Consider the following 26,648-nt stretch of genomic DNA (forward strand, 5'->3'; position numbering starts at 1 on the left):
ATAATTTTCCTTAAATTTTTAAGTGTTTTACTCATGTGAATATGCTTCATGCTCCTCTTTACAGGGTACCTTGGCAATTGGATTCTTCTTGGACAGGTCCTCTCCCTCCCGAAGAGCCACTGGGGCAGTGATCCAGGCCCGTTTGTACCTTGCGTGAGCGTGCTTAGCGAGTGGTTTATTTTCATTCCTTGTATTTAGGGCCTATGACAATAAAATATTATCAAAAAATTACTATGTATCCTAAAATATGAGAATGGTAGCCTGAGAGTCACCAAACTTTAAAAGTAGTGCAAATTTTATGGTATTGCTTCTATTTCTTAACAGGCTACATTTTCAAAGAACAAATGTAGATATTCTGGAAAAAAAACTCGAAGCATTCAACGGATTGCCTCTAAACAGACAGACAAGTAGAGTTTTGTTTTTAATAGTAAGAAAAGGTTTCCCAGGGAGAAGAGGTCAAAAGGCTAGAGAAGAATTTAATGACCTTACAAACTGTCAAGTTAAAAATTTTTCTAACAAACTGAAATTGCAATTTTGCTTTTCTGTGGTGGTGCTTGGTTTAAAAGGAAATTAGTACATTTTTTAACACTAAATCTTAGTGGCCTGTTAATATAAATATTTGACCAGACTGGTGAAGCTGCCTTGGAACAAGTTTATGGTTTTCAGATTAGTTAATTAACATCAAATTTATCATCACTTTTTTTTCCCCAGAATCTTAGGTGGAAAATTACTCTATAAATTTCCTCCTACTTTTCACTCATATTTCAGAGTACTCACTGTTAACAGCTTGATGTATACCTTTTATTATCTTTTATGATTAGATAGTTGCATATGTTAACACATATACAAAGGTCTTTTTCCTGTAAAATTTAGTATTTACTTTAGTTGAAAGGCAGAGAGATGGAGAGAGCGCTACCATCTGTTTGTTCATTCCCTAAATGCCCACAACAGCTGGCTGGGCCAGCCTGAAGCTGAAGCTTGGAGCCAGGAACTCACTCCATCCCTATCTCCCTCATGGAAGGCATCACCTGCTGCCTCCCAAGGTAAACATCAGCAAGAAGCTGAACCGAAAGCAGAGGGGCTGGGACTCAAATCCAGGCCCTCTGATATGGGGTGCTAGAAGCCCAAGTGGTATCTCAACTGCTGTGCCAAGGGTCTGCCCCAAGGCCATCTTCCTATTCAAATGGACTTATGCCTTCTTTCACTTTGCTCTTTGATTATTTGCTCAGCACCTCATCAGGGAAATTCTTCCAGCTACCATAAACTGTCTTAGCATTCCCATAGTGATGGGTTTCTGGGCTGTCCTAATACAGTGAACATTCTGGATCTGTTCCTCTGCACTTGTTTCAATGGGAACTGTAACTCCAATGCCATTTGGGCTTTCATCTGGCCAAGCACAGCCAAACTGCCTGCCATGAAATTACAGCTGAGTCCAGAAGACAGAATGAATACCTTTGGTTCCTTACCTCAAAATGAAGTCCATTTCCAAAGTTAAAGCAGACCTGTAAAAACAAAATTATGTAATACTTAACACAATTTATCACTCAGTTCCATTTAGAAACATTGTTGATGAATAATCTAACACCCAGGACACCACAGATGCTTAGGAAAAATGTTTAGCTGTCAATGCCAATAATAATAATAAATGATTGCCTTCCTTCAACATCCAGGACCAGAGGGAAGAAGCTCCGTTTTCCTTGATGCACACTACCTGCTCTGGAAAACAACGAATGTGCTGAAAATCAAAATAGTCCGCGTTGTGATTTCTTAGTCGTTCCCTGATCCTGTGTGCTCACCCCATGGGTTTCATTTCATGTTGCCCAGGGCCCACCGTGCCTTTCCCCCAGGCCATCGGTGTGAGATGAGCCTCCCTAGGTAACCATTATCATCCCGTGGGGCACACATGACTGCCCACGCTGCTCTGGTCTCTCACTTTCTTAGTCTGACCAACTGTTATTTTTTGTTGTTATTGTTAAAGATTAACTTATTTATTTGAAAGTCAGAGTTACAGAGACAGAGGGACGGAGGGAGGGACATAGAAAAATCCCCCGTCTACTGGTTAGTAAAACATCTTTTTTTTTTTTTTTTAATTTGAGAGTTAGACAGTGAGAGAGACAGAAAGGTTTTCCTTCTGTTGGTTCACCCCCCAAATGGCCACTACAATTGTAGCTATGGCGATCCAAAGCCAGGAGCCAGGTGCTTCCTCCTGGTCTCCCATGTGAGTGCAGGGGCCCAAGCATTGGGGTCATCCTCCACTGCCCTCCCAGGCCACACTGGAAGAGGAACAACTGGGACTAGAATCCAGCACCCATATGGAATGCTGGTGCCACAGGTGGAGGATTAACCAAGTGAGCCACAATGGTACCATCTTATCTGTGGCGCCATCTTAAGCCCCAGACACCATCTTAGGCTCTGGCCCCCGCTGCCATCTTGTACAGTAAGCTTTGGTCCTAAGCCCAGTCTGGCTTCCTAGAAGTCAGGTGATCAAAAGGCCCAACCACAAGCGTCAGCCCCACCCCTACCCTAATAGGATTCGCTGCTCCCACGTCACTACTCCCTGCGAGACTATAACAGGACCTGCCTCCCCACACACGTGTGCTTGCGCTTGTGGTCTGTCTGTCTGTCTCTCTCTCTCTCTCGACCCCTCTACTCTTTTTGCCCTCTCTCGTCCTCTCCCTCCCCCCTGTCAGGTTTCCCCCATCTGACAATAAACCTTTCCTTTCACTCTGGTGTTTGGTATGTTTTGTGGTGGCCTTTCATGATTCACGCCCCAGATGGCCACAATGGCCAGGATTGTGCCATGCTGAAGCCAGCAGGCAAGAACTTCATCTTGGTCTTCTACATGGGTGGCAGGAACCCAAACACTTGGACCTTCTTCTGCTACTTTTCTCAGGACATGGCAGGAGTTGGATCAAAAGTGGAGCACCCTGGACATGAACTGGCACCACACAGGATGCTGGCATCGCAGGTGGTAGCACTGACTAGAGATGCAAAGCTGTGTTCTGCAAACCTCATGTATGTTCAAGGGTGATGTGGTAGGAGAAACCAATGACAGCAACACCTCTGCATGTTTCTCAGGTGGAAATCTTAAAAAGGAAAGACTAATCCCTGAACCCAAGGTTCCTCAGGGTCACATCATCATGGAATATTCCTAGAATTTAATATATTTCTTGTCCAGCCATCAGTCTCTTCTCTTTGGTATGGGCCACACTGAGGGAGTGACTGGACTGAATTATCTACCACCTTTTATTCTTCCCTATAATCTTACTGGCCCTAGCAAAAATATTTACAAGTTACTTTAAGTAATTTTATTATTATGACCAAATCTCATGTGTTTTACTAGGATGTAAGGGAGCAATTTATAGCTTTCTAGTAAAAAAATTTACCATGAGCATCTATTGATTTTTACTGGAATTTACTTTCTAGAAGTTACTTGCTTAGACATGCAGAGAAGCACACGGTTACGTAAATGTTGCAAAGACAGCATCAAGAGGTCCCTCGGGGGCTGGTGATGTAGTGTATGCTAAGCCTCTGTCTATGACATTGGCATTCCATACAGCTGCTGGTTTGTGTCTCTACTGCTTCTCTTCTGATCCAGCTCTCTACTTATGGCCTGGGAAAGCAGTAGAAGATGGCTTAAGTGGTTGGGCCCCTATGCCTTTGTGGGAGACCCATAAGAAGCTCCTGGCTCTTGGCTCCTGGCTTTGGATCAGCCCAGCTCCAACTGTCATGGCCATTTGGGGAATGAACCAGTGGATGGAAGACCTCTCTCTCTCTCTCTCCCTCTCACCATCTGTAACTCTACCTCTCAAATAAATAAATAAAATCTTAAAATAAAAAAGAGGCCCTTTACCAATTTCTCTTATGTTAATGTCTTAAATAAGTATGACATACCTGTCAAAATTAAAAGATCAACATCTGTAATTTAATATAGTGTTTACTAAGTCCCGGTTGTTAATGCTCAGATTTTATCATAATTCCCACTAAGCGCCATCTCCTGGGTGGGAAGGAGCATCAACACAAGTTATTTAGAATTATTTGGTCAGAAAGACTGGTCTCTTTTCTTGCACTTGTTTACTTAATCATTTATATCAGTATGGACTCGGATTTGTTCTGTGGGATTTCACCCAACACAATTTTTAAAATGTTGTCCTTCAAAATAGCCCACAACAGCCAGGGATGGGGACAAGGCTGAAGACAGGAGCCCTGCACTCAATCTTGGGGTCCCAAATACTTGAGCCATCATCTGCTACCTCCGAGGTGCACAATAGCAGGAAGCCGGATCAGAAGTGGAGCAGCTGGGACCCAAACCAGGCACTCTGATATGGGATGTAGAATGCATGTCCCCACCCCCTCATCTTCAGGGGTCACGTACTTCATCTTGCTAAGGTATCAGGTAGACCTGGCCAGCTTACGAAGGTGAACAATGATTGGCTGGTATATGACAAAGCATAGGTAGGGGGCTAGGGCTAGGTTCACAGTCTTGTGGAAAATGGAATTAAAAGATAAACTTTTTTTTTTAGAGGAAAACAAAAGTTTCTCCTCACTGAGAAGAGAAGCATTTGCAGAGCCTTCCCATGTAAGGGAATCTGGAGACTGTTGAACAAGGATGTGACATAGGAATGGCCATGGCCATCTTATACCCACGAGGAGAAAGCAAGCTAACAAAATGCTAGAGCAGACAAACTGAAACCATAATACCTTTGAGTTGTGATGCAGACTGGCCAAAGAGTAGGCACACCGTGGACCTCTTCCTATGAAACAGTGAGTAGCCTACTTATCCAACCTGGGTTTGGAAACTTGCCTCTCAAAGAAACATAACTGATATTTCATTTCACAGGGTTGTTGTGAAAATTAAAGAGATAACATAGGAATTGTAACTATAACCATGACTGGCATAAAATAAATAGAATTCCCTCTGTTACAAGTCTTTCATAGTTCTCATCTTGAGATTTCTGGGAGCCAGCATTGTGACATAGCAGGTTAAGCTGCGGTGGGTGCCAGTTTGAATCCCGGCTGCTCCACTTCCAATCCAGCTCCCTGCTAATGCTCCTGTAAAAGCAGAAGATGGTCCAAGTATTTGGGCCCCTGCACCCATGTGGGACACCTGGAGAAAGCTCCTGGCTCCTCGCTTTGGAGACTCAGCTCCAGCTGTTGTAGCCATTTGGGGAGTGGACCAATGAATGAAAGAATACCTTTCCCTGTCTCTCCTTCTTTCTGTAACTCTCCCTTTCAAATAAATAAGTACCTTTATAAAGCCTCCAAAAGAAGATTTCTGAAATTCAGATTTATTCATAACCTCAATTTTCTAAACCCTATAATATTCCAAGAAACAATGTTCTGTTTTTGTTGTTCTGTGTTTTGAGATTAGTTTATTATTTTTCCCCATAAACCTTTTATTTAAGGTATACAAACTTCATGCATTTCATAAATACAACTTTATGGGGCTGGCACTCTGGCGTAGTGGGTGAAGCTGTTGTCTGAAGTGCTGGCATCCCATATGGGCACTGGTTCAAGTCCCACTGCTCCACTCCAGTCCAGCTCTCTGCTAAGGCCTGGGAAAGCAGTGGAAGATGGCCCAAGTCCCTGGCCCTTGCACCCACGTGGGAGACCCAGAAGAAGCCCAGGCTCCTGGCTTTGGATCAGCCCAGCTCTGGGGCTGTTGTGGCTATTTGGGGAGTAAACCAGCAGAAGGAAGATCTCTGCCTCTCTCTGCCTCTTTGTAACTCTTTCAAATAAATAAGTCTTAAAAAAAAATATGACTTCAGGAATACAGTGATAGTGATTCTTCCCACCATACCCACCTTCCCACTCCCACTCTTCTTTCTCCTCCCTCTCCAATTCTCACCTAACTTAATACAGAGAAGATTAACTCTATACTAAGAAAAGAGTTTGGCTGGCGCTGCGGCTCACTAGGCTAATCCTTCGCCTGCATCACTGGCAGCCCAGGTTCTAGTCCTAGTTGGGGCAACCGGATTCTGTCCCGGTTGCTCCTCTTCCAGTCCAGCTCTCTGCTGTGGCCTGGGAGTGCAGTGGAGGATGGCCCAGGTCCTTGGGCCCTGCACCTGCATGGGAGACCAGGAGGAAGCACCTGGCTCCTGGCTTCAGATCGGCGCAGCGCACCGGCCGCAATGTGCCAGCTGTAGCGGCCATTGGAGGGTGAACCAACGGAAAAAGGAAGACCTTTCTCTCTGTCTCTCTCTCTCTCACTGTCTAACTCTGCCTGTCAAAAATAAAATAAAATAAAATAGTTCAACAAATAGTATCAAAGAAAAAAAAAACTGCTCAACAGTTTTTTTTTGATTTCTCTTCTATTTATGACCCACTGTTCATTCAGAAGCATGTTGTTCAGTCTCCATGTGTTTGCATACGTTCTAGAGATTCTTGAGTTGTTGATTTCCATCTTATTCCATTGTGATCAGAGGATTTGCATAGTATGATTTCAACTTTTTTGAATCTGCTGAGACTTGGCTATGCTATGGCCTAACGTACATCCTAGACAAAGTTCCACACACTGGTGAGAAGATGGTGTATTCTGCACGAGTAGGATGAAAAGTTCCATAGATATCCATTAGGTCCTTTTGGTCTATAGTGTTGATTAACTCTGTTGTTTCCTTGCTGATTTTCTGTCTGGTTGATCTGTCCATTGCTGAAAGTGGGGTATTGAAGTCCCCCGTTACTACTGTATGGGAGTCTATGTTTCAGATCTTTTAAATAGCCAGGTTCCCTGTAATTAGGTGCACATATATTTATTATAGTCACATCTTCCTGTAGAAATGATCTGTTAATCATTGGAAGGTGGCCTTTTTTGTCTCTTTTAACAGCTTTTGTGTTAAAGTCTATTCTGTCAGATATTAGGATGCTCTTTAAAATCTCAATTTCATGAGAAAAATTTTCTTTCATGTCATGTATGAGTGTCTTTAGTTCATGGATTTGCTTCCAATTACCTCTAAGTAATCCTATGATCAAGTTTTTGAATTCCAATTCTGGCATTTCTTCAATCTCTTCATTCTCACATTCTAGTATTGAAGTATTGCTGTGCTCCTTTGGGGATGTCATGTTGTCTTCCTTAGTCTTGTTTCTTGAGTTGCTCCCTTTATTTTTAGGCATTTGTGGAGTTACCTGTTGGTTTATTTTTTTTTCCCTGTGATGGCTTTTCTCTTTGACTATGCCTCTGTGGATCAGTGCAGTGTCTGCTCTTTCAGTGAATACTGGGAGGCATGTGCTGGGTGAGGCCAGGGAGCTCTGCTCAGTGCTCCAGGGTGAGGGGAGTGTCCAAGGTGACTCAAAGATTGGGCGTGGTCAATCTTTTTTTCTTAATCAGAGAGGAGGTTTGTTCAGCTCTGTTGGCATAGTTTCACAATCACCTTCTCTACTCAAAGGAGACCAATGCCTGGGAAACTAGCCCCAGTGTGTGGAGCTCAGGAAAGAGGCTTTGTTTGGAGACAAAAATTTATATAAATTTGGGAGTGATCAGCGGGATTTAGTCCTAGGATGGGAACACATGTAAAAGACTGTGTGCTTTTAATGTCATGTATCTTTTTTTCTTCCAAAGAGCTGTTTTTAAACTGATGTGTGGAAAACAGGCAAAGCTAATCCATGCTATCTGAAGTCATGACAGTGGCCACCGACAGGGCTGGGGAGAGACTGCAGGGAGCACCAGATTGCTGGTGATACTGGTGACATGGAGTTTTTAGTTTGTAAAGACTCAATGCACTTGTTTATGTGTACTTTTCTGCCTGTATGTTACACTAAAATAATGTGGATCCTTTAAACAATTTAAGTCTCTTTCCTTAAGACAGACACATGAGAGAGAGAGAGAGAGAAAGAGAGAGAGAGAACGTTCCCATTCATCGGTTCACTCTCCAAATGCCTGCGATGACTGGGGGCTGAGGCATAGCTATGCACCAAGAACTTGCAATAGAGCTGGGAATTGAACCCATGTGCTCTGATACTGCAGGTATGCACCCCAACTGGTCTCTTAATGCTAGAGCAAATGTGTGCCCTTCCAGAACACAATTATAATTTAGAACAATGGTTCTCAATCAGGGGTGACTTTTCTTTGCCAACTCACCCGTCCCCAAACCACTGTGGCTGTTTGGTAGTGTCTGGAAATATTTTTGTTTGTCAAATCAGGGATTTTAGGTGAGATGTTTCCTCCTGGCACCTAATGGGCAGTGACCAGATGCTGCTCAACACATTCCGAGTCTGATGGTCAAACAAACTCCTAAGGGCCCTGGAGATGATGTTCACTTCCCAACCGGTTGGGTATTCTGGTCAATGTGAATGGAGCGAGCTGGCACTTTGCCCCATCTTCCACTTCCACTCGTGGCACCTCCCTCGGCACATCTCTACTCTGCATGTTTGGGTGCCCACCTGGGAGGATGTTGTAAAAGCACTGGGATGCTGGTTGGACATGGTGGCTGTTATGGTTTCTCCCAACCATAAAATCCAGGACTTTTTTTCTCATCAGGAACTTGGTGACAGAAAACCATCAGGTACAACGAGTCTGAAGAGGAAAAACAAGCTTACAGGCCCTATGTCCAAAAAAGTGTTTTTAGGTGAACCAGAAAAAATCCTCCAAAAGCCTTTCCAATCTGTGAAACTTTTTTAAAGGACTTATTTTATTTGTTTGAAAAGAGTTACAGAGAGAGGTATAGATAAAGAGAAAGAGGTCTTCAATCCACTGGTTCACTCCCTAAATGGCCACAAGGGCCAGAGCTGAGCCAATCCAAAGCTAGGGGCTAGGAGCTTCTCCAGGGTCTCCCCTGTGGGTGCAGGGACCCAAGGACTTAGGCCATTTTCTATTGCTGTCCCAGGAGCATTATCAGGGAGCTGGATCAGAAGTGGAGTAGCCAGCACTTGAACAAGTACCCATATGGGATGCCAGCACCACAAGCTGGGGCTTTAACCCACTGTAAAAATTTTTTAACCTTATTGTAATATTGTATTTAGCCCCTTGTAAAAACTTTTTAACCTTATTGTAAAAATTTCTACTGTTGGATCCTGTGCATCTTGTACAGACTGGCAAGGAAAAATTATTTTTGGGAGGTGAAGGGAGAAGGTCGCACATGACTGTATAAATCCAGTCAATGGCTCTTTGTTCTCCAGATCAGCATCTGTAGAGAAAGCTTCCTGTTCTGCAGTCACCTTGAGCAGCTGAACCCGCAGAAGCCAAGAAGGGTCACAAGTCCCTGGACAGCAGCTCCTCCCAGCCAACAGCTTCTCCGTCACAGTTCCTACTGTCCTACTATGTGATTCTATGGTGAGGTAATTTCTTAACATTAACATCTCATACCAATACATTCGTCAACACAGAGGAGATCTCGCAAAGTAGCTTAAATATCATTTCAATTCTGAGGCATTGCAATTGTTTATTATTATTTCCACTCAGAAGTAACCCTGAGGAGAAGGCAAGCAGTTGGGTCACAATGGGTGCTCTTCACGTCTCACACGCCAGAGAGGACCAGTTGCTCTTGGGCATCATGCCCAACCACCTGTTAACATTCGTGTTATTTCTTTTTCTTATCTGCCCTTCTGACCAGGCAGAGTGGACAGTGAGAGAGAGAGACAGAGAGAAAGGTCTTCCTTTGCCGTTGGTTCACCCTCCAATGGCCACCACGGCCGGTGTGCTGCGGCCGGCGCACCACGCTGATCCGAAGGCAGGAGCCAGGTACTTATCCTGGTCTCCCATGGGGTGCAGGGCCCAAGGACTTGGGCCATCCTCCACTGCACTCACTGGCCACAGCAGAGAGCTGGCCTGGAAGAGGGGCAACCGGGACAGAATCCGGCGCCCCGACCGGGACTAGAACCCAGTGTGCTGGCGCCGCAAGGCGGAGAATTAGCCTAGTGAGCCGCGGTGCCGGCCTGTAACTCTGACTTTCAAAGAAATAAATAAATCTTAAAAAATAAAATAAAAAAAAATGAGATAAAATAAAGTGGGTTCCTTATTTCCTCTGGTCCCACATCCTGATTTTTCTACTTGTATTTACAGAGCTGGGGGTCTGGTCCTCAGTAGCTTCTGTGGCCAGAAAAGGTTTTGGCTGGATGTGTGTAGTCACAGAAACTCATCCAGAAGAGTTCAAGTGCAGTCAGGGAGGCCCCTGAACGTGAAGAGTTACTCTGAAAAATGTAGTGTAGACCACAGCTACATTAGAATTTCACCTACTATACTAACTCTTATTTTTTAAGGCATTATTTATTTATTTATTTGAGAGGCAGAGTTACAGAGAGAAAGAGAAAGAATGAGAGAGAGAAAGAGGGAGAGAGAGAGATATCTTCCACCTGCTGGTTCACTCCCCAGATGGCCATAACTGGGGCCATAACTGGGGCCATAACAGAGCTAGGCTGATCTGAAACCAGGAGCCAGGAGCTTTTTCTGGGTCTTCCAAGTTCAAGGACTTGCGCCATCTTCTACTGCTTTCCCAGGCCATAGCAGAAAGCTGGATGGGAAGTGGAGCAGCTGGGACTTGAACCAGTGCCCATATGGGATGCTGGCGCTGTAGGCAATGGCTTTACCCGCTGTACCACAGTGCGGGTCACACTCAGTTACTCCTCTTTTTGGTAGTGGCAGGGTGGTGGTGGTGCTGAAAGTCTTTATAAAATTTCATATTTTAGGGTTGAACACCATGATTTATTTGGGAAATCCCAACTTAAAAGTAGTGTTTATAAATGACCCAGATAGCAATGTCACTCAACAGCAGATTTAAATATATAAATATATTTTTCATAGTTGCTAATTTAAAAAGCCCCCAACCAATCAAGAAAGGCAGTATTTTGGACTCTGTTTTTTAATTTATGAGCTCTGAATTTGAATTTCAGATAGTAAATATTTAACATCTGGCCACAACAAAGTATATGGTTTATATTCTTTTGCCAGCTCTTTAGAAGTTTCAGCTAATTTTAAAGTAACAATTATGATTTCAAGCGAGTTATACTGAAGTTATCTTCAAAGAAGAAGGCATTTTCTTTGATACCTTACTGATGCAAAGAATTTTAAAACATGGATTTAGCAATGCTGTGCTACACTTGACTTGCTGCATCATGCTATGAATTTTTATTTCAGGTTCAGTTTTGTGTAAGTATGGATAGCTCCTATATCCCCTCTCCCTTGGTTTTGTGAAAGGAATGTGAAAGTTGTCAGAATCAAAATGGAGTCACTTGTGTCAACCCTAACAAAAAATATGTAAAGCCAGACATTATGATTACCGTGTGATCCCACGTATCACAAAAGACTTTACCAGGATCAGAGTCTCCACAGAGGTCACCACAACCTTACATGGCAGAAACTGCCAGGAACTGTCTGCTTAACCTCAGACGAACGTCGTCACCCTGGCTGTTAGTCACTGTGGCCAGAAATTATTGTTTCAGAATACTTGATGGAATCCTCTTCATTTTTGCCTTTTAAAACTGTGTCTTGCCTCAGTTTCTCTAAACATACCCACAGTCTACTATAATGTGCGTATTCTCACTGCAATGCAGTGTAATTCCCCAATAAACATCATTCTTCGGAGATCTCTTTTGTTTAGATGGTTGGCACAGAGAGACAGAGAAAGAATATGCTCCCACCTGCTGGTTCACCTCCTCAAATGCTGACAGTAGCTGTTGGGGTTCAGCCAGGCTTAAGCCAGGTATCAGGAACTCAGTCTAGAACTCCCATGTGGGTGGCAGGAACCTAATTACTTGAGTTATCACTGCCCTCCTCCAGGGGCCAGAACAGGGACTTGAATCCAGGTACTCTGATGTGGGATGTGGTCATTCTAATTGGTGGCTTAACCACTAAGCCAAATGCCAGACCAACATTATTTTATTTGTTGAAAAACCAACATTATTTTATTCAGTGTCAATTTCTTTAGGCATTGAACCATTAAAAAATCACAGTTGCTAACAAATAGCTAAAACTAGACTTCCTAATATTTAATATACTTTTCTACTCAGAATTAACAGTGGTTGTCAAACTTGGGTGGTTGCTTGGTTACAAAACAAAAGGCTGGGCTCCACCTTAGAGTCTGTGATTCAGAAGTGGTGGGGTGGGGCACCTGGATTTGCATTTCTCAGTAGTTTCCAGGTAATGCTGATGCTGACTGTCCAGGGATCACTTTTGGGAACCATCGTGTAAAATCACAGACTAGCAAGGGAAAGAAAGGAGAGAACCTGGATGACTCATTCAAGAGCCCTTCATTATGAGGGATGTGTGGACAGATGTCCTCCCAATGTGGAAATGCAGGAATTGTGACTTTTGCTCCTCATAAGACTGCAATTTATAAGAACTAATCAACCTCATCAGCATTACTTAACCACAGATTTTATCTGATTTATACCTCTTCTTCCAGTTCAAGTTTTATTGATCCTAAGTGTATCATTTTTTAAATATTTTACTATTGTTTTGATTTGTGTTTTCTAGAATAGCCACATGTGCTTTTGGAACTGGGCAAAATCTAAGTAAATCTGTATAATAGATTACACATAAATTAATGGACAAAAACTGTGGGCTATATCCAATTTTTTTTTTCTGCAATGTTTCTCTGAAAATCACACTAAAAAATAAAATGAAGTAAAAGTCTTTTCCCCACTAAGAAGTTTAAGCAAACCAAGAGCTTCAGGTCATTCGTTCCTACCATAAGATGGCAGTGGTCTGTCAGGAAGACAAACTTCAGGTCCTACTTGAACTCATCAGCAATGGATTCCAAGAGCCACAGTGGAAAACAGGCATTGTTAATTGTCCTCAAATAAGTGGACAGGCAAAATGAAACCCAGGAAAATCAAGAGCTTAAGGAAGTTGTATGAATCCATTTGCAGGACTATCTGTGAAAGGAGGTAATCTTTTGTTTTATTTTAAACATTAATTAGACTATTTATGGGAAAGGCAGAGTAACAGAGAGAGAAGGAAAGGGAGGGAGAAAGGGAGGAGAGGTAGAGGGAGAGAGAAGGAGGCATCAGGCTGAAGCCAGGAGCCAGTAAGTCCATCAAGGTCTCCCATTGTGTGTGAGTGGCAGAGACCCAAGCGCTTGAGCCATCGTCATCCTCTGCCTCCAGGAGCATCAGCAGTGCAGGCGGGACTCCATCCCAGGCACTCTGCAAAAGCTTAATCTGCCACAATGCCAGTCCTTGAGGTAAATCATATTTTATATTTCCTCCTTTTTAGGATGATTACTTGTAATGGAACTGTACCAGCTATCTAGTGGTAGAAATTAAGACTTTATTAACAACTAACTATAGAAAACTGCTATAAGGGAAATGTAGGGTAATGTCTCTGTATTGACAGGTGAATTTGTGTTCTATTTGGCTTCATCCATTATTAACATTCCTTAAATCCAGTGACTGGCAAACAGTGGTTGCTCAAAAAATAAATGAATGAATGAATGAAAAGGATATTCTCTTTCCTACATCCCACTTTCCTCTACTGTAAGCTCCATAATCCTGGGGGAGTTTATATATACATAGAAGACTGCTAGGTATACAGATATACAATTAGTGATTGCTGGGTGCATGAAAGTATTAAAATCCAGATTACTGGAGACAGATCCAAGGTGGCAGAATAGGGAGGGAGCTTATTGCTTTAGTCTAAGGGAAGATAGTTTTTTGTTTTTTTTTTTTTTTTCTAATAAGCTAAGAGAGTGCAATTTCAGGGAAGAGTTACGGAGAAAACAGCAGAGGAAACTTCACGCAAACTAGAGACACTGTGGACCTTTGTGGAGGGAGTGCATGTGCATAACTCAGGACCCAAGCAGCCAAAAGCCTCACCAACAGTTTTGGAGAGTGGGGTGAGACCAGTCTGCAGCACTTCAAGCCACTGGAGATAAAACTGCAGGAAGAGCTTGGTGTGGGCCCAGGTTGGAGCCCCATGTGGGACAGTGTATCTGCCAAACCAGAGGGGGAAAAAGGGAGCATGTTTCTTTCTCCCCTACCAGCACCAACATCTTTTAACAAGCCAAGAGAAGGCGGGCACCATTTTGGGCATACATAACAGCTACGCCAGCTCTTGTTTGCGTGCCCAACAACCAGCCAAGTGGAGATGCCTGAGTCTGGCTGGGAGAAGTGACAGGGGGCTAGTGTGCCAGGACTGTGAAAACACTGTGGATGCGTGGGAGGGCGCAGGGTGCGGCTAGGACTTGGGGCAGTCACTGTAGGTGGCTCCACATGCTAGGGGCTCGATTCCTTGGTGAGGGTCATTGCTGTGTTATTTACGCCAACACCAAGGACTGTACAGATCCTTTGTGTGGTTCTTGGGGCAGCATGGGCAAATATTGTACCTGCTGGGGATGGTGCTCATGCACTATTCTCCTATGAGGAGAGGAGGTGAGCAAGAGACTATACCAAGAGAGCTGAGCAAACCTCCTCTCTGATTAAAAAAAAAAAAAAAAAAAAGAGAGAGAGAGATTTACCACATTCAACCTGGTGTCACCTTGGACAATCGCTTCACCCTGAAGTACTAAACAAAGCTCCCTGGCCACACTCACCACAAACTTCTGGGTATTCACTGAAAAAGCAGACACTCCACTAAGCTACAGAGGCATAGTCCAAAGATAAAAGCTACCAAGGGGAAAAAAAAACAAAGCAAAACTAAAAAGTTATCTTTACAAATGCTGAATAATAAATGTAGTAATTCAAGAAACAAAGATAAGGAAGACAACATGATGCCCCCAAAAGAATACAACACTTCAATACTAGAATGTGAAGGGATTAAAGAAATGCCAGAAACGAAATTCAAAAAAAAAAAAAAAAAAAACTGACTGTAGAATTACTTAGAAATAATCAGAAGAAATCCACAAACTAATGAAATCTATAGAAGATATGAAAGAAAATTTTTCCCATGAAATTGTGATCTTAAAGAGAAACAAAATGAAATCTTGGAAATGAAGAATTCAATAGAAAAAATAAAGACTGCAGTGGAAAGCATTAACAACGCTTAAAGCATTAAGAAAGGAATATATGAGCTAGAAAACAAATCTCTGGAAATTTTACAGTCAGACCAAAAAAAGAAGAAGAAATTGGAAAACTAAAAAACAGTGTTGGAGATTTATGGGATCCTATCAAATGACCCAACATATGAGGCTTAAGAGTTCCTGAAGGCATGGAAAAAGAGAATGGATTAGAAGGCCTTTTTAGTGGAATAATTATAGAGAATTTCCCAAATTTGGAGAAAGAAAGGGACATCCAAGTACAGGAAGCACATAGGCCTCCTAATAGACATGACCAGAAAAGATCTTCACCATCTTCATCATGACACATTACAGTCAAACTCTCCACAGTGAAACATAAAGATTCTAAAATGTGTACGAGAGAAATGCCAGATGACTTTCAGAGGATCTCCAACTAGACTCACAGCTGACTTCTCATCAAAAACCCTACAGGCTAGGAGAGAATGGTGATATATATTCCAAGTATCAAGAGAAAAAAACTTTCAACCCAGAATACTGTATCCTGAGAAGTTCTCATTTATGAATAAGGTGAAACAAAGAACTTTCATAACACACAAATTGAAAGAATTTGTCACTACTCATCAAGCCTTACAAGAGATGCTTAAGAATGTGCTACAGACAGAAACACAGAAACATGGTCACCAGTACAAAAGAAAGTGAAGGCAGAAAATCTCCCAATAAAAGCAAAAAAGAAATCCAAAGTAAAAAAAATAGTAATATTTATGGAAAAATGGCAGAGCCAAACGGTTACTCATTAATACTCACCTTAGTGTAAATGGCCTCAACTCTCCAGTTAAAAGACAGACTGGCTAACAAGAAGCACATCACACCAACAAAGACGCATGCAAACTGAACATGAAAGCATGGAAAAAGATATTCCATGCTAACAGAAACTGAAAAAGCGCTGGTGTAGTCATCCTAACATCAGACAAAATAGACTTTCACACCAAAACTGGTTAAAGAGACAAAGAAGGGCACTATGTAATTAATGATCAAGGGATTAATTTAACAGAAAGATGTAACTATTATAAATGTATATGCACCTAATTACAGGGCACCTGGCTATTTAAAAGAAAAGTTAATAGATCTAAAGGGAGACACAGTCTCCAATACAATAGTAATGGGGGTTTCAATACCCTACTTTCAGCAATGACGGATCAACCAGACAGAAAATCACCAAAGAAACGAGTTAATTGACACTATAGATCAAAAGGCCCTAATGGATATCTACAAAACTGTTCATCCTACAGTAGCAAAACTAGTAGCAGAGAAGAAATAATTAAAATTAGAGAATATACAAAATTGAAACAAAAAACACTATACAAAAGAACAGCAAAATGAAGAGTTGGTTTTTTGAAGAAATATACAAAATTGACACACCATTGGCCCAACTAACCAAAAAAAGCAAATAGACACAAATCAATAAAATTAGAGATGAAAAAGGAAATGTGTAAAGAGACACAACAAAAATTTTTAAAAAATCTCCGGTGCAGTGGCGCAGTAGGTTAATTCTCCGCCTGCAGTGTCAGCATCCCATATGGGCACCGGGTTCTAATCCTGGCTGCCCCTCTTCCAACCCAGCTCTCTGCTATGGCCTGGGAAAGCTGTGGAAGATGGCCCAAGCCCTTGGGCCCCTGCACCTGCATAGGAGACCTAGAAGAAGTCCTGGCTCCTGGCTTGGGATTGGCACAGCTCCTGCCATTGTGGCCATCTGGGGAGTGAACCAACGGAAGGAAGACCTTTCTCTCTGTCTCCCTCTCACTGTCTGTAACTCTACCTCTCAAATAAATAAACAAAACCTTTAAAAATTTTTTTTTAAATTTTCAGAAATTACTACAAAGAGCTGTATGCCAACAAACTGAGAAACCTAGAAGAAATGGCCAGATTCCTGGACACATGCAACCTACCTAAATTGAGCCATGAAGACACAGAAAACCTAAACAGACCAATAATCAAGATAGAAGTTGAATCAGTAATAAAGACCCTCCCAATAAAGAGAAGCCCAGGACCAAATGGATTCACTGCAGAATCCCACCAGACATTTAAAGAAGAACTAACTCCAATTCTTCTCAAACTATTCAGAACAACTGAAAAAGAGGGAATCCTCCCAATTCTTCCTAGAAGCCAGCATCACCTTAATTCCTAAATCTAAAAAACATAACAACAGAGGAAGAGAACTACAGACCAATTTCCCTCATGAACATAGACACAAAAATCCTCAACAAAATACTAGCCAATCAAATCCAACAACACATCAGCAGGATCATCTACTTGGACCAAATGGGATTTATCCCTGGTATGCAGGGATGGTCCAACATTCACAAATCAATCTATGTGATACAGCACATTAATAAACTGCTGAATAAAAACCATATGATTATCTCAATAGATGCAGAGAAAGCATCTGATAAAATATAACACCTTTTCATGATGAAAACTCTAAGGAAACTGGGTATAGAAGGAACACTCCTCAACACAATCAAGGCAATTTAAGACAAATCCTTGGCCAGCAATCTACTGAATGGGAAAAAGTTGGAAGCATTCTCACTGAGATCTAGAACCAGACAAGGATGCCCACTCTCACCACTGGTATTCAATATACTCCTGGACATTTTAGCCAGAGCATTAGGCAAGGAAAAGAAATCAAAAGGATACGAATTGGCAAGGAAGAAGCCAAACTATCCATATTTGCAGATGACATGATTCTATATAAAGGCGATCCTAAAGACTCCACGAAGAAACTATTGGAACTCACAGAAGAGTTTGGTAAAGTGGTAGGATATAAAATCAACACACAAAAATCAATAGCCTTTGTATACAAAGGCAATACCACAGCTGAGAAAGAACTTCTAAGATCAATCCCATTCACAATAGCTATAAAAGAAATCAAATATCTTGGAATAAATTTAACCAAGGATGTCAAAGACCTCTAAAATGAGAATTACAAAACACTGAAGAAAGAAATAGAAGAAGATACCAAAAAAATGGGAAAATGTTCCATGTTCATGGATTGGAAGAATCAACATCATCAAAATGTCCATTCTTTGAAAGCAATATACAGATTCAATGCGATACCAATCAAAATTCCAAAGACATCTGTCTCAGATCTAGAAAGAATGATGCTGAAATTCATATGGAAATAAAGGAGACCATGAATAGCTAAAGCAATCTTATGCAACAAACACAAACCTGCAGGCATCACAATACCAGATTTCAAGACAATATTACATGGCAGTTATAATCAAAACAGCCTGGTACTAGTACAAAAAAAGATGGACAGACCAATGGAATAGAACAGAAATGACAGAAATCAATCCATGCTTCTACAACCAATTTATCTTTGACAAAAGAGCTAAAATCAACCCCTGGAGCAAAGACAGTCTCTTCAACAAATGATGCTGGGGAAACTGGATATCCACACGCAGAAGTATGAACCAAGAGTTCTACCTAACAACTTACACAAAATGGACTAAAGACCTAAATCTACAACCTGATACCATCAAATTATTAAAGAACACTTGGGAAACCCTGCAAGACACTAGCATAGGCAAAGAGTTCTTGGAAGAGACCCCAGAGGCACAGGCAATTAAAGCCAAATTTGACAAATGGGATTACATCAAACTGAGAAGCTTCTGTATTGCAAAAGAAACATTCAGCAAAATGAAGAGGCAACTGTATATAAAGATATCAAGAAATTCAACAACAGCAAAACAAACAACCCAGTTAAGAAGTGGGCAAAGAACCTTAACAGGCATTTCTCAAAAGAGGAAATCCAAATGGCAAATAGACACATGAAAAACTGCTCAGGATCACTATCCATTAGGGAAATGCAAATCAAAACCACAATGAGGTTTCACCTCACCCCTGTTATCATGGCTTTCATACAGAAATCAAAAAACAAATGCTGGTGAGGGTATGGGGAAAAAGATATCATTGTTGGTGGGAATGTAAACTGGTAAAGCCACTATTGTAGACAGTATGGAAATACCTCAGAAATTTGAATACAGATCTACCATATGACCCAGCCATCCTATTCCTGCCACAGCTGGAGCTGGGCTGGGCCAAAGCCAGGAATCCAGAACTCAATCCAAGTCTCCCATATGGTTGGCAGAGACCTAGGTACTTGAGTCATCACCTGCTGCTTCCCAGGGTGCACATTAATGGGAAGCTGGAATCAGAAGCGGAACTGAGACTCAAACCAAAGCAGTCTTATATGGGATGTGACACCCTGACGTGGAGTCTCAACTGCTGGGCCAAACAATGGCCCATCCACACAAAGCTGTGCTCAGTCAAAGCCTCTTTTTTGACCCTGTTCTGACCATTTCAACCAAAAATCCTCTTTTCATTTACTCAGTGATTTGAACAGCTCCCTAAAAATACTTGGACTTGAAGGCCAAAGACTCACCTTTGGAGACTCCTCTGCCTCACATTCTACTTTGAAGCAACAGCGACCATTTTTACTTCCTCCAAAGAACCATGCACTCTTGTCTTCAGGACTTTGCATATGCTCCTCTCTCCACCTGAATATTCTCCTCCCTTTTTCTCCTCCTACCAACTGATTTTAATGATTCTCAGATCTCTGCTTGGATGCCCACTGCTGGGCTGGTTGCTTCTTCTGTACGATCCCTGTCTCTTTATCACCACCCCTTTGGAAATTAGCCATGATGGTGGTATCATTCAGCAGACTGTCACAGCCGGCAGATGGAACAAGTCTGGCATTTTCTCTGTCCCCCAGCCTATACCACACTGATTGGTATCAAACAGGAATTTAGAGATGGGTATTCAGGTAGGGGTTAAGAAAAAGGTTAACATGCACACACACTGTATTGGAGAACCTGGGTTAGACCCTGGCCCTGGCTCCTGATTCCAGATTCCTGCTCATGCAGGCCCTGGAGGCAGCAGAAAACGAATGGTTCAAGGACTTGGGTTCCTGCCTTGCATGTGGGGAACTTGTGTTGCATCCTGGGTCCTCGATGTTTGTCCCAGCTCAGCTCCAGCTTTTGTAGGCATTTGGGAAGTGAACCAGTATATGGGAGCTAGCACGTGTTCTCTGTTTCTCTGCCTTTCAAATTAAAAAACAAAAACTAAGCACTCACTAAATAGTGGTCATATGCTTGGTTTCTTTTCTTGTGAGCATTTCTCATCTTACCATTAGATTGAGATATAAATCCTGGGGTTCCACTTTCCTTCACCCTAATTACCAAATTTTGTCAACAATTTGAAATTTTTAAGAAATGCATGTCATATGGGTATTCTACTGATACCTGAATATGAAATAAACCAAGAAAACAATCTTTCATCATATACAGACTACATCTGAATTTGAAAAGTATTACCAAAAATACTGACATTTTCCTTGTGGCACAATGAAAACCAGAAAAGCTGTGCTTAAGAAATGCTTTGAGATCTATAATGGTCACTTATGACTCAAATAAGATTTCTGATTTTTACTACAATTTTGCAGTTTTCAAAAATACCAATTCAATGTGATTTTTCCATATAAATATTTTTAGGTTTTCTTTATGAATAAACTATCTTGGGAAATGGAGACCAGTAATTCTCATTCTTTTACCTGTCTGATAATTAGAGCAACTGCAAAGTTTCTAGCATAGCTTTAATATTATCAATTTATAGATTGTTGACCCTACTTGTTAAGGGTTAAACTGTGTCCCCTAAAGGTATGTTGAAGTTTGAATTGCCAGCATCTCAGAACCTGTTCTCATTTGCAGATTTAATCAAGTTGAGCTCATCAGGTTGGGCCCAAATCCAATATGACTGGTGCTCTTCTAACAAGGGGAAATTTGGACACAGATTCGGACATGCACAGAGGTAAGATGATGTAAAGAGACCAAAGGAAGAACACCACTGGAGACGGAGGTCTGGAGTAATGCAGCTACAGGAGAAAGAGTGCCACCAACTGCCAGTAAGCCACAGGAAGAGGCAAGGAGAGAAATCCATGGTCTCAAAGGGAGTGTGGCCCTGCCTACACCTTGATCTTGGACTTCTAGCCTCTAGAACTGTGAGGCAACACATTTTTCTTATTTTTAAGCCACCCAGCTTCTGGCCCTTTGTTATGCAGTCCTGGCCATCTAATACACTACTGAATATACCTGCTCACTACACAATTTGCTATCATTGAATTTTTTTTAAAAGATTTATTTTATTTATTTGAAAGGCAGAGTTGAGAGAGACAGAGAGAGAGAGAGCAATCGACACAGAGAGAGGTCTTCCATCCAGGGGTTCGTTCCCCAGATGGTATAATGGCTGGGGCTGTACCACGTTGAAGCTAGGAGCTTCTTCTGAGGTCTTCCATATGGGAGCAGGGGCCCAAACACTTGGGCTATTCTCTACTGCTTTCCCAGGCACATGAGCAGGAGTTGGATTGGAAGTGGAGCAGCTGGGACTTGAACCAGCACCCACATGGGATGCCAGTGCTGTTGTGGCGGCTTAACCCACTAGGCCACAATGCTGACCCCTATCACTGAATTCTTAAAATGCAGTTGGATTTTAAAGGACAAACTTAATCAGTCAAGGGCCAAACAGAAGCATCCAACAGGAAATCCCTCCTCCTAGTGCTCTCCTTGGCAGTATGGCAAAGCCCACAGCTCTCTTCTAAGAATGTTTCTGAATGTATGAAATAAAGTATATTGGGTTATGAATGAACCCAACTAACTACTAAGAACTACTAACACTACAGCAATTATTTTCTACACTCATAATTTAAGGAAATGGCAAATTCCAGTTAAAAAGATTTGTGAAAATACTTCTTTAATTCCTTATCACCTCTAGGAATCCCCTGAGCTCTTATCTGTAGACATGAGAGTCAACGGATCTGAAATAAAGAACCTTGAAGGGGAAAGATTCTCTGGTTCTGTTAAAAACAACAACAACAAAAACCTGTCTCTTCTCCCCTTTGATGGACTGTGTGCCAGCCATGTGGGTGACATTCAGATCACCTGTACTGCAGAGGAAAGCTGAAGACCACACACTATGGACTCTCACAGCTCAGTTCTGAGTTTAACTGGTAGAGGTTGAGTAGCCCTTATCTGAAATGCTTGGGACCAGAACCATTTCAGATTTCAGCATTTTTTTTTTTTTGAGTTTGGAATATTTGCATAATTTTACTGGTTGAGCAAGCCTAATTACTAAAATCCAAAATGAAAATGCCCCCAAATTGGAAGCTTTTTGAGTGCCAATGTGACACTTAAAGAGTTTCAAGTTACAGAGCATTTTGAATTTTAGATTTTTGGGTTTAGGGTGTTCAACCAGTATTTCCAGGGGACTTAAAAGAAGGAGGTGAAGCAGAAGCCATGTGCTGCTTTTGGAGCAGTCCGACCATGGGTCTAGTATCCAGTAACGTAATTCGAGGGTAGGAAGAGGCATCCACTTCCTTAGGCCCCCTAGCAGGTGAGGCCTTGGTCTGGAGCTGGCAGCAAAGGCAGCCTTCTGACCCCAGCAGTCGCCAGACTGTAGCAGTGGCGGGGTGGTCCTGGGATCCTGATCCCAGCAGAATGGATGGGTTCTGCTGATCCCCTCTGCTGCTGGTGTTGCCATCTCAGACCACAGTCTCTTTCCTCAGCCCTTCTCAGGCTTACGTAGTCAGAGAAATGCCCTGAAATAAAACTCTTCAGGCTTTAACTGCCTGGATGAAAAGCTGTTATCTGCAACTGAACCCTGACCCAACAGACTACAGTATGTATTCCTTCCCATAAAGTACCTGTTGCCCCAGGTGAACTGCTTTCCAGTCTTTACCAAAAGGCTCCACTTCCAACCTCACTCTGGGGTTGGGGGTAAGTGGCTGTTGCTTGGGATGCCTGCATCCCACACTGGAGTGCAACCTGGGAGGCAGCAGATAGCTCAGGTACTTGGGTCCCCACCATTCACGAGGAAGACTGAGCTCCGGGCTCCTGGCTTGGGTGTGGCCCAGTCCTGGCTGTTGGGAGCACTTGGGAAATGAACCAGAGGATAGATGTCTCTTTGTCTCTTTCTGTCTCACTGCTGCCTTACAAATAAAAACAAACAAAAAACCAAAACACACTGGGGGCAGAATGGGGAACAGCCCACTATTTGACCAGACATAAACATACCCAACTTTAAATTGTGGAAGTATTATAGGCAATATGTAGAATGACTGCAAGAATTCTGTTTCTGGCTACTTGTCTATAGTTGCTTTGTGAATAGTCCATTATTAGCCACTAAGATACACATATTCAATTAGTAAAGTAGAAAAAATGCCTAAATCATTGACTATTTCTCTGTGAGCGAGCCTACAAATTGCTTGTTACATCAACGGATAGTAAAGGTAATTTCTTATATGCAGGGAATTTAATGTTAACTCTCAAAGGGGGCCAGATGTTACACTGGTCTGGTGTTCTCCTTAGCCAGGAAGCATCAAGAGGAAGGAATGACTCGCTCTGAGGTTCTGGAGACCCCACCACAAGCCCCAAAGTATGCCTTAGGAAAGTTTCCTTAAGGAAATGAACTTCAATTGAAACTTATCTCAATGACATGGGCAAAATGAAATCAATAAATACAGCACGAAAATGAACGTGAGTGCCAGAGATGTGGAAGCCCTAATTATCACGTTGTTGCAAGAGAGTGCATTAAAATCTCTAGATCTGACTTTGTCCTGTTTTCTCTTTTGTTCTTTTGTTACAGGAGAGGGTCTTCAAAGCATTCACTGAAAATACATTATTAGGAAAAAAAACCTATGGTTTTCAAATTTTGGGCACCAAAATAAACTTATCTTTGAACCTTATTTTTCCATGAACTTTTAGAAGTACCCATTTCTACGTATTTCCCTTTCCCCCTCAACCCTGGTCTATCGAATTCATCTTTTGGATGTTAGAACTTTCAGTATTTTAATACAGTGAATATTCTAGTATTTCAAAACTTTTAACCGTCAAGGAAATTGAGCATGATTTTATATGTCATGTCTCTCAACAGACATTTGCGAAGGCTCATCATCAGCAGTGTGACTGTCATTCCGTCCAAATCCATTTAGCCAGCCCCCACAAAGCCGGATACATAGCCTAACTATGCACAGTCTCTTCACCAACCAAACAAAAAACCAACAGCTGAAGATCCACTCTGGGCACAGGACAGCAAGCGCTGGGAGAGGCTAGGGATTAAACGTTGCTCTCAACTTTAAGACGCTTATCGCTGAAAACGCCGCCGGAGGGTGGCTCTGCACTTTTTAGACGATCGCATACACCCGCATTTAGGATCTTCCATACTTGGAAAGTGTTTTTAAAACCCCAACTTTGTGCTCTTTCTAAGTAAAGACTCTGCGGGTGATCTTCTGAGCTGACAGACAGCTTTTTTAAAAAAACAAACGTTAGGCTTCGTGAACAGGCACGTTTAGAAGGCGCTATTTTGAGCCGTCTCCTCGCACTCGGAGAACACGGGTATTTCCCCGGCCTTCCCGGTTCACTGGTGCGTGCGGGTGGCCACGGGCGGACCTGGGCCACCAGATAGCTTCCAGGAACCGCAGGCAGGCGCGGTGCTGCCTCCCAGTTTCCGCTCCCGGACCACTCGCAACAAAGTCCCGGCCCCCCCAGCAAAGGGGTGCTGGGCCCCGGGGCTCGCTGCGCCCACGGGACACCGTGAGAAAAAGCCGCCGGGGCCTGCGTGGCGGGACCAGAGCGCGCTCCGACAGGTTCCAGCCACCGCCTCGTCCCGGCCCAACCACTTTCCCGAAGCCCCAGGCAGGATCACCGCCGCCGCCCGTTAAGCCCTTTGCCTCCGCGGGGCCCAAGGACGCAGCGCCGGGCAGGCGCGCACCTTCCGGGCGGGAGCGGGCAGGTCGGGGCGCGGGCCCTGAGCCCGCCGGCGCCCTTCTCAGCCGCCGGGCTCCGCGTCCCCGCTCCCGGCACTTACCAGGAGTAACAGCAGCGCGCACGGGCGTCCCGGGCTCCGCGCCATGGCGCCCTCGCCGCGCCCTTGCCTCCGGCCGCTGGCACCAGCTCCGCGCCTCCCGCTCCCCGGCCCAGAGGCGCGGCCCCAGGTGTGGCGGGCGCGAGAAAAATGGAGCCGGGGGCGCGCCCGAGCTGCTCGCACGGAGCAGGAGAATTCGGCGCAGGAGGGCGGTGCACGCACCTGGGCCGTGACGTCCCCGGCTTGGGGACTCTGGGTGGCAGGCCCCGCCCAGCCGTTCTCCGCTTCCCAACCACTCCTCCTAGGAGAATGGCCCGGGGAGGGGGAACTTCCCGGCCACCCTCTGGGCCCGGCCTGGGCGGCTGCCCGGCACTGGAACAAACCTGGCTCCGGGGAGCGGGACCTGCGGGGATCCAGCGCGCGGGGCTGCGGTTGTGCCGGGAGCGCACGACCCGCGACCTCACGGCAGCCACGGCCGCGGCGGTGCGTGGGGACCGCTTCCCACCCACCCCTCCTCGCTTCCAACAGGTTTGCGGCTTATCTGGCCGGGGAGAAGCCCTTGCTGGGAACTAGTCCCTTGACAGCTGGAGTTTCGTGGAGCAAACTCTCTGTAGAGTATTAGGAGGGACACGCATACTGCTGGAGATCATTTGCACATGTCACATGGAGCGCATCGTTAGCGATCAGAGGTCCCCCTCCCGGAGTTGACCAGCGGTAGGGGCTTGGACAAGCCTCTCCATGCCTCAGTTTCCAGATCTGTTAAACCTGTTTATCAGCGACCAACACAAAGTGCTGTTGTGAGAAATCAGGCACCGCGTGAAGCATTCTGCAGGTCTAGCACTTGAGGGTTCCGCAAATGATGGCTGTGAAAATTACAATAGTGTTGTAAGGGGCAAACGTAAAATTGAAGTCTTCTTGGAAAGCAGGCACTGTGTATGGGCAGCTGAACACTGCAGGCAGCACCAGATTGGGAAACTCGGAAGTTGACGTGTAGTTTTAGTGGAAGATACTAAGTATGGAAGGCAGTGGAGATTATAAAGGGAAGTTTGACTTTACCAATGGAACAGGATTTCTTCTGTGGGTCAAAGTGCATCCCTCCCCTCCACCCGGATTTCAGTCTTGCCGGTTTACAATCTGGTAAACTGACTGGTTCCTTTCTTCTCCCTGGCCCCTAGGGCCTCCCCTTCTGTGAGCTGGGAGGGACACCTTCTCCTCTGCTTGTTTAAGACTTACCTGCCCTGTTATTGGCCAGGTGGTGGTGGGCTTGGGGGTCCAGGAAGAGTTTCTGCTTCTCTTATCTTTCTGCCTCGTGTGCCCGTGGGAGACTCCCAGCAAATGTTAAATTGGGCAAAGTACATCTGTGGTCTCCAAACCATTGTCTTGAGCTGGCCTGGGCCAGCAGCACACGTGGGCGATGATTCCCGTTCTCCATCATGCTGGGGAAACTGCTCATTAAAGACACCAGGCTTCACCAAAACCCTCTCACAAACCATCCCAGGAGCTGTTTATCATCAGCCCTGCCTCAATTAGAGCCCCAGCACCTGAGTCCTGTAGGCGAGTATTCATGCCTCATTACCCAGGCATTGTTTTCTAGCAATGAAGATAATTGTACTTTTCAGGGTGGCAGATAACACACATTTTATTTCTGTTGGATTATTCAGGCACCCTTGGGGGCAACCAACTCAGCCTCCAAGTGGACCTCCTTGTACCCTAAAAGACAAGGCAGTGAGAGACGGTGTTGATACAGAAACCATTGCACCTCCTAGGATTTCATCTCCGAGCTAGTTACACTTTAAAAATCCTAACATTATGACTCAGAGAACTGAAGGGACTTGTTGAGGATTGTAAATG

At 43.7% G+C, this 26,648-nt stretch overlaps 1 protein-coding gene across 1 annotated transcript in view; it reads right to left on the bottom strand.

Moving 5' to 3' along the window:
* Positions 1-25,059, bottom strand: part of DSG2 (desmoglein 2) — a 62,696-nt gene extending 37,637 nt beyond the window's left edge. Inside the window, exons 1-3 of the mRNA XM_008261177.5 lie at positions 24,801-25,059; positions 1,467-1,502; positions 70-201 (exon numbers count right to left, since the gene is read on the bottom strand). Of these exons, the coding sequence (XP_008259399.2) occupies positions 70-201; positions 1,467-1,502; positions 24,801-24,845 (213 nt within the window). The 5' untranslated portion in view covers positions 24,846-25,059. The remainder of the gene's footprint in view (positions 1-69; positions 202-1,466; positions 1,503-24,800) is intronic.
* Positions 25,060-26,648: the final 1,589 nt, after the last annotated feature.

Source organism: Oryctolagus cuniculus, chromosome 10, assembly GCF_051225735.1.
Source record: "Oryctolagus cuniculus isolate XC-2025 breed Fujian yellow rabbit chromosome 10, ASM5122573v1, whole genome shotgun sequence".
In the NCBI taxonomy this organism is placed as follows: domain Eukaryota; kingdom Metazoa; phylum Chordata; class Mammalia; order Lagomorpha; family Leporidae; genus Oryctolagus; species Oryctolagus cuniculus.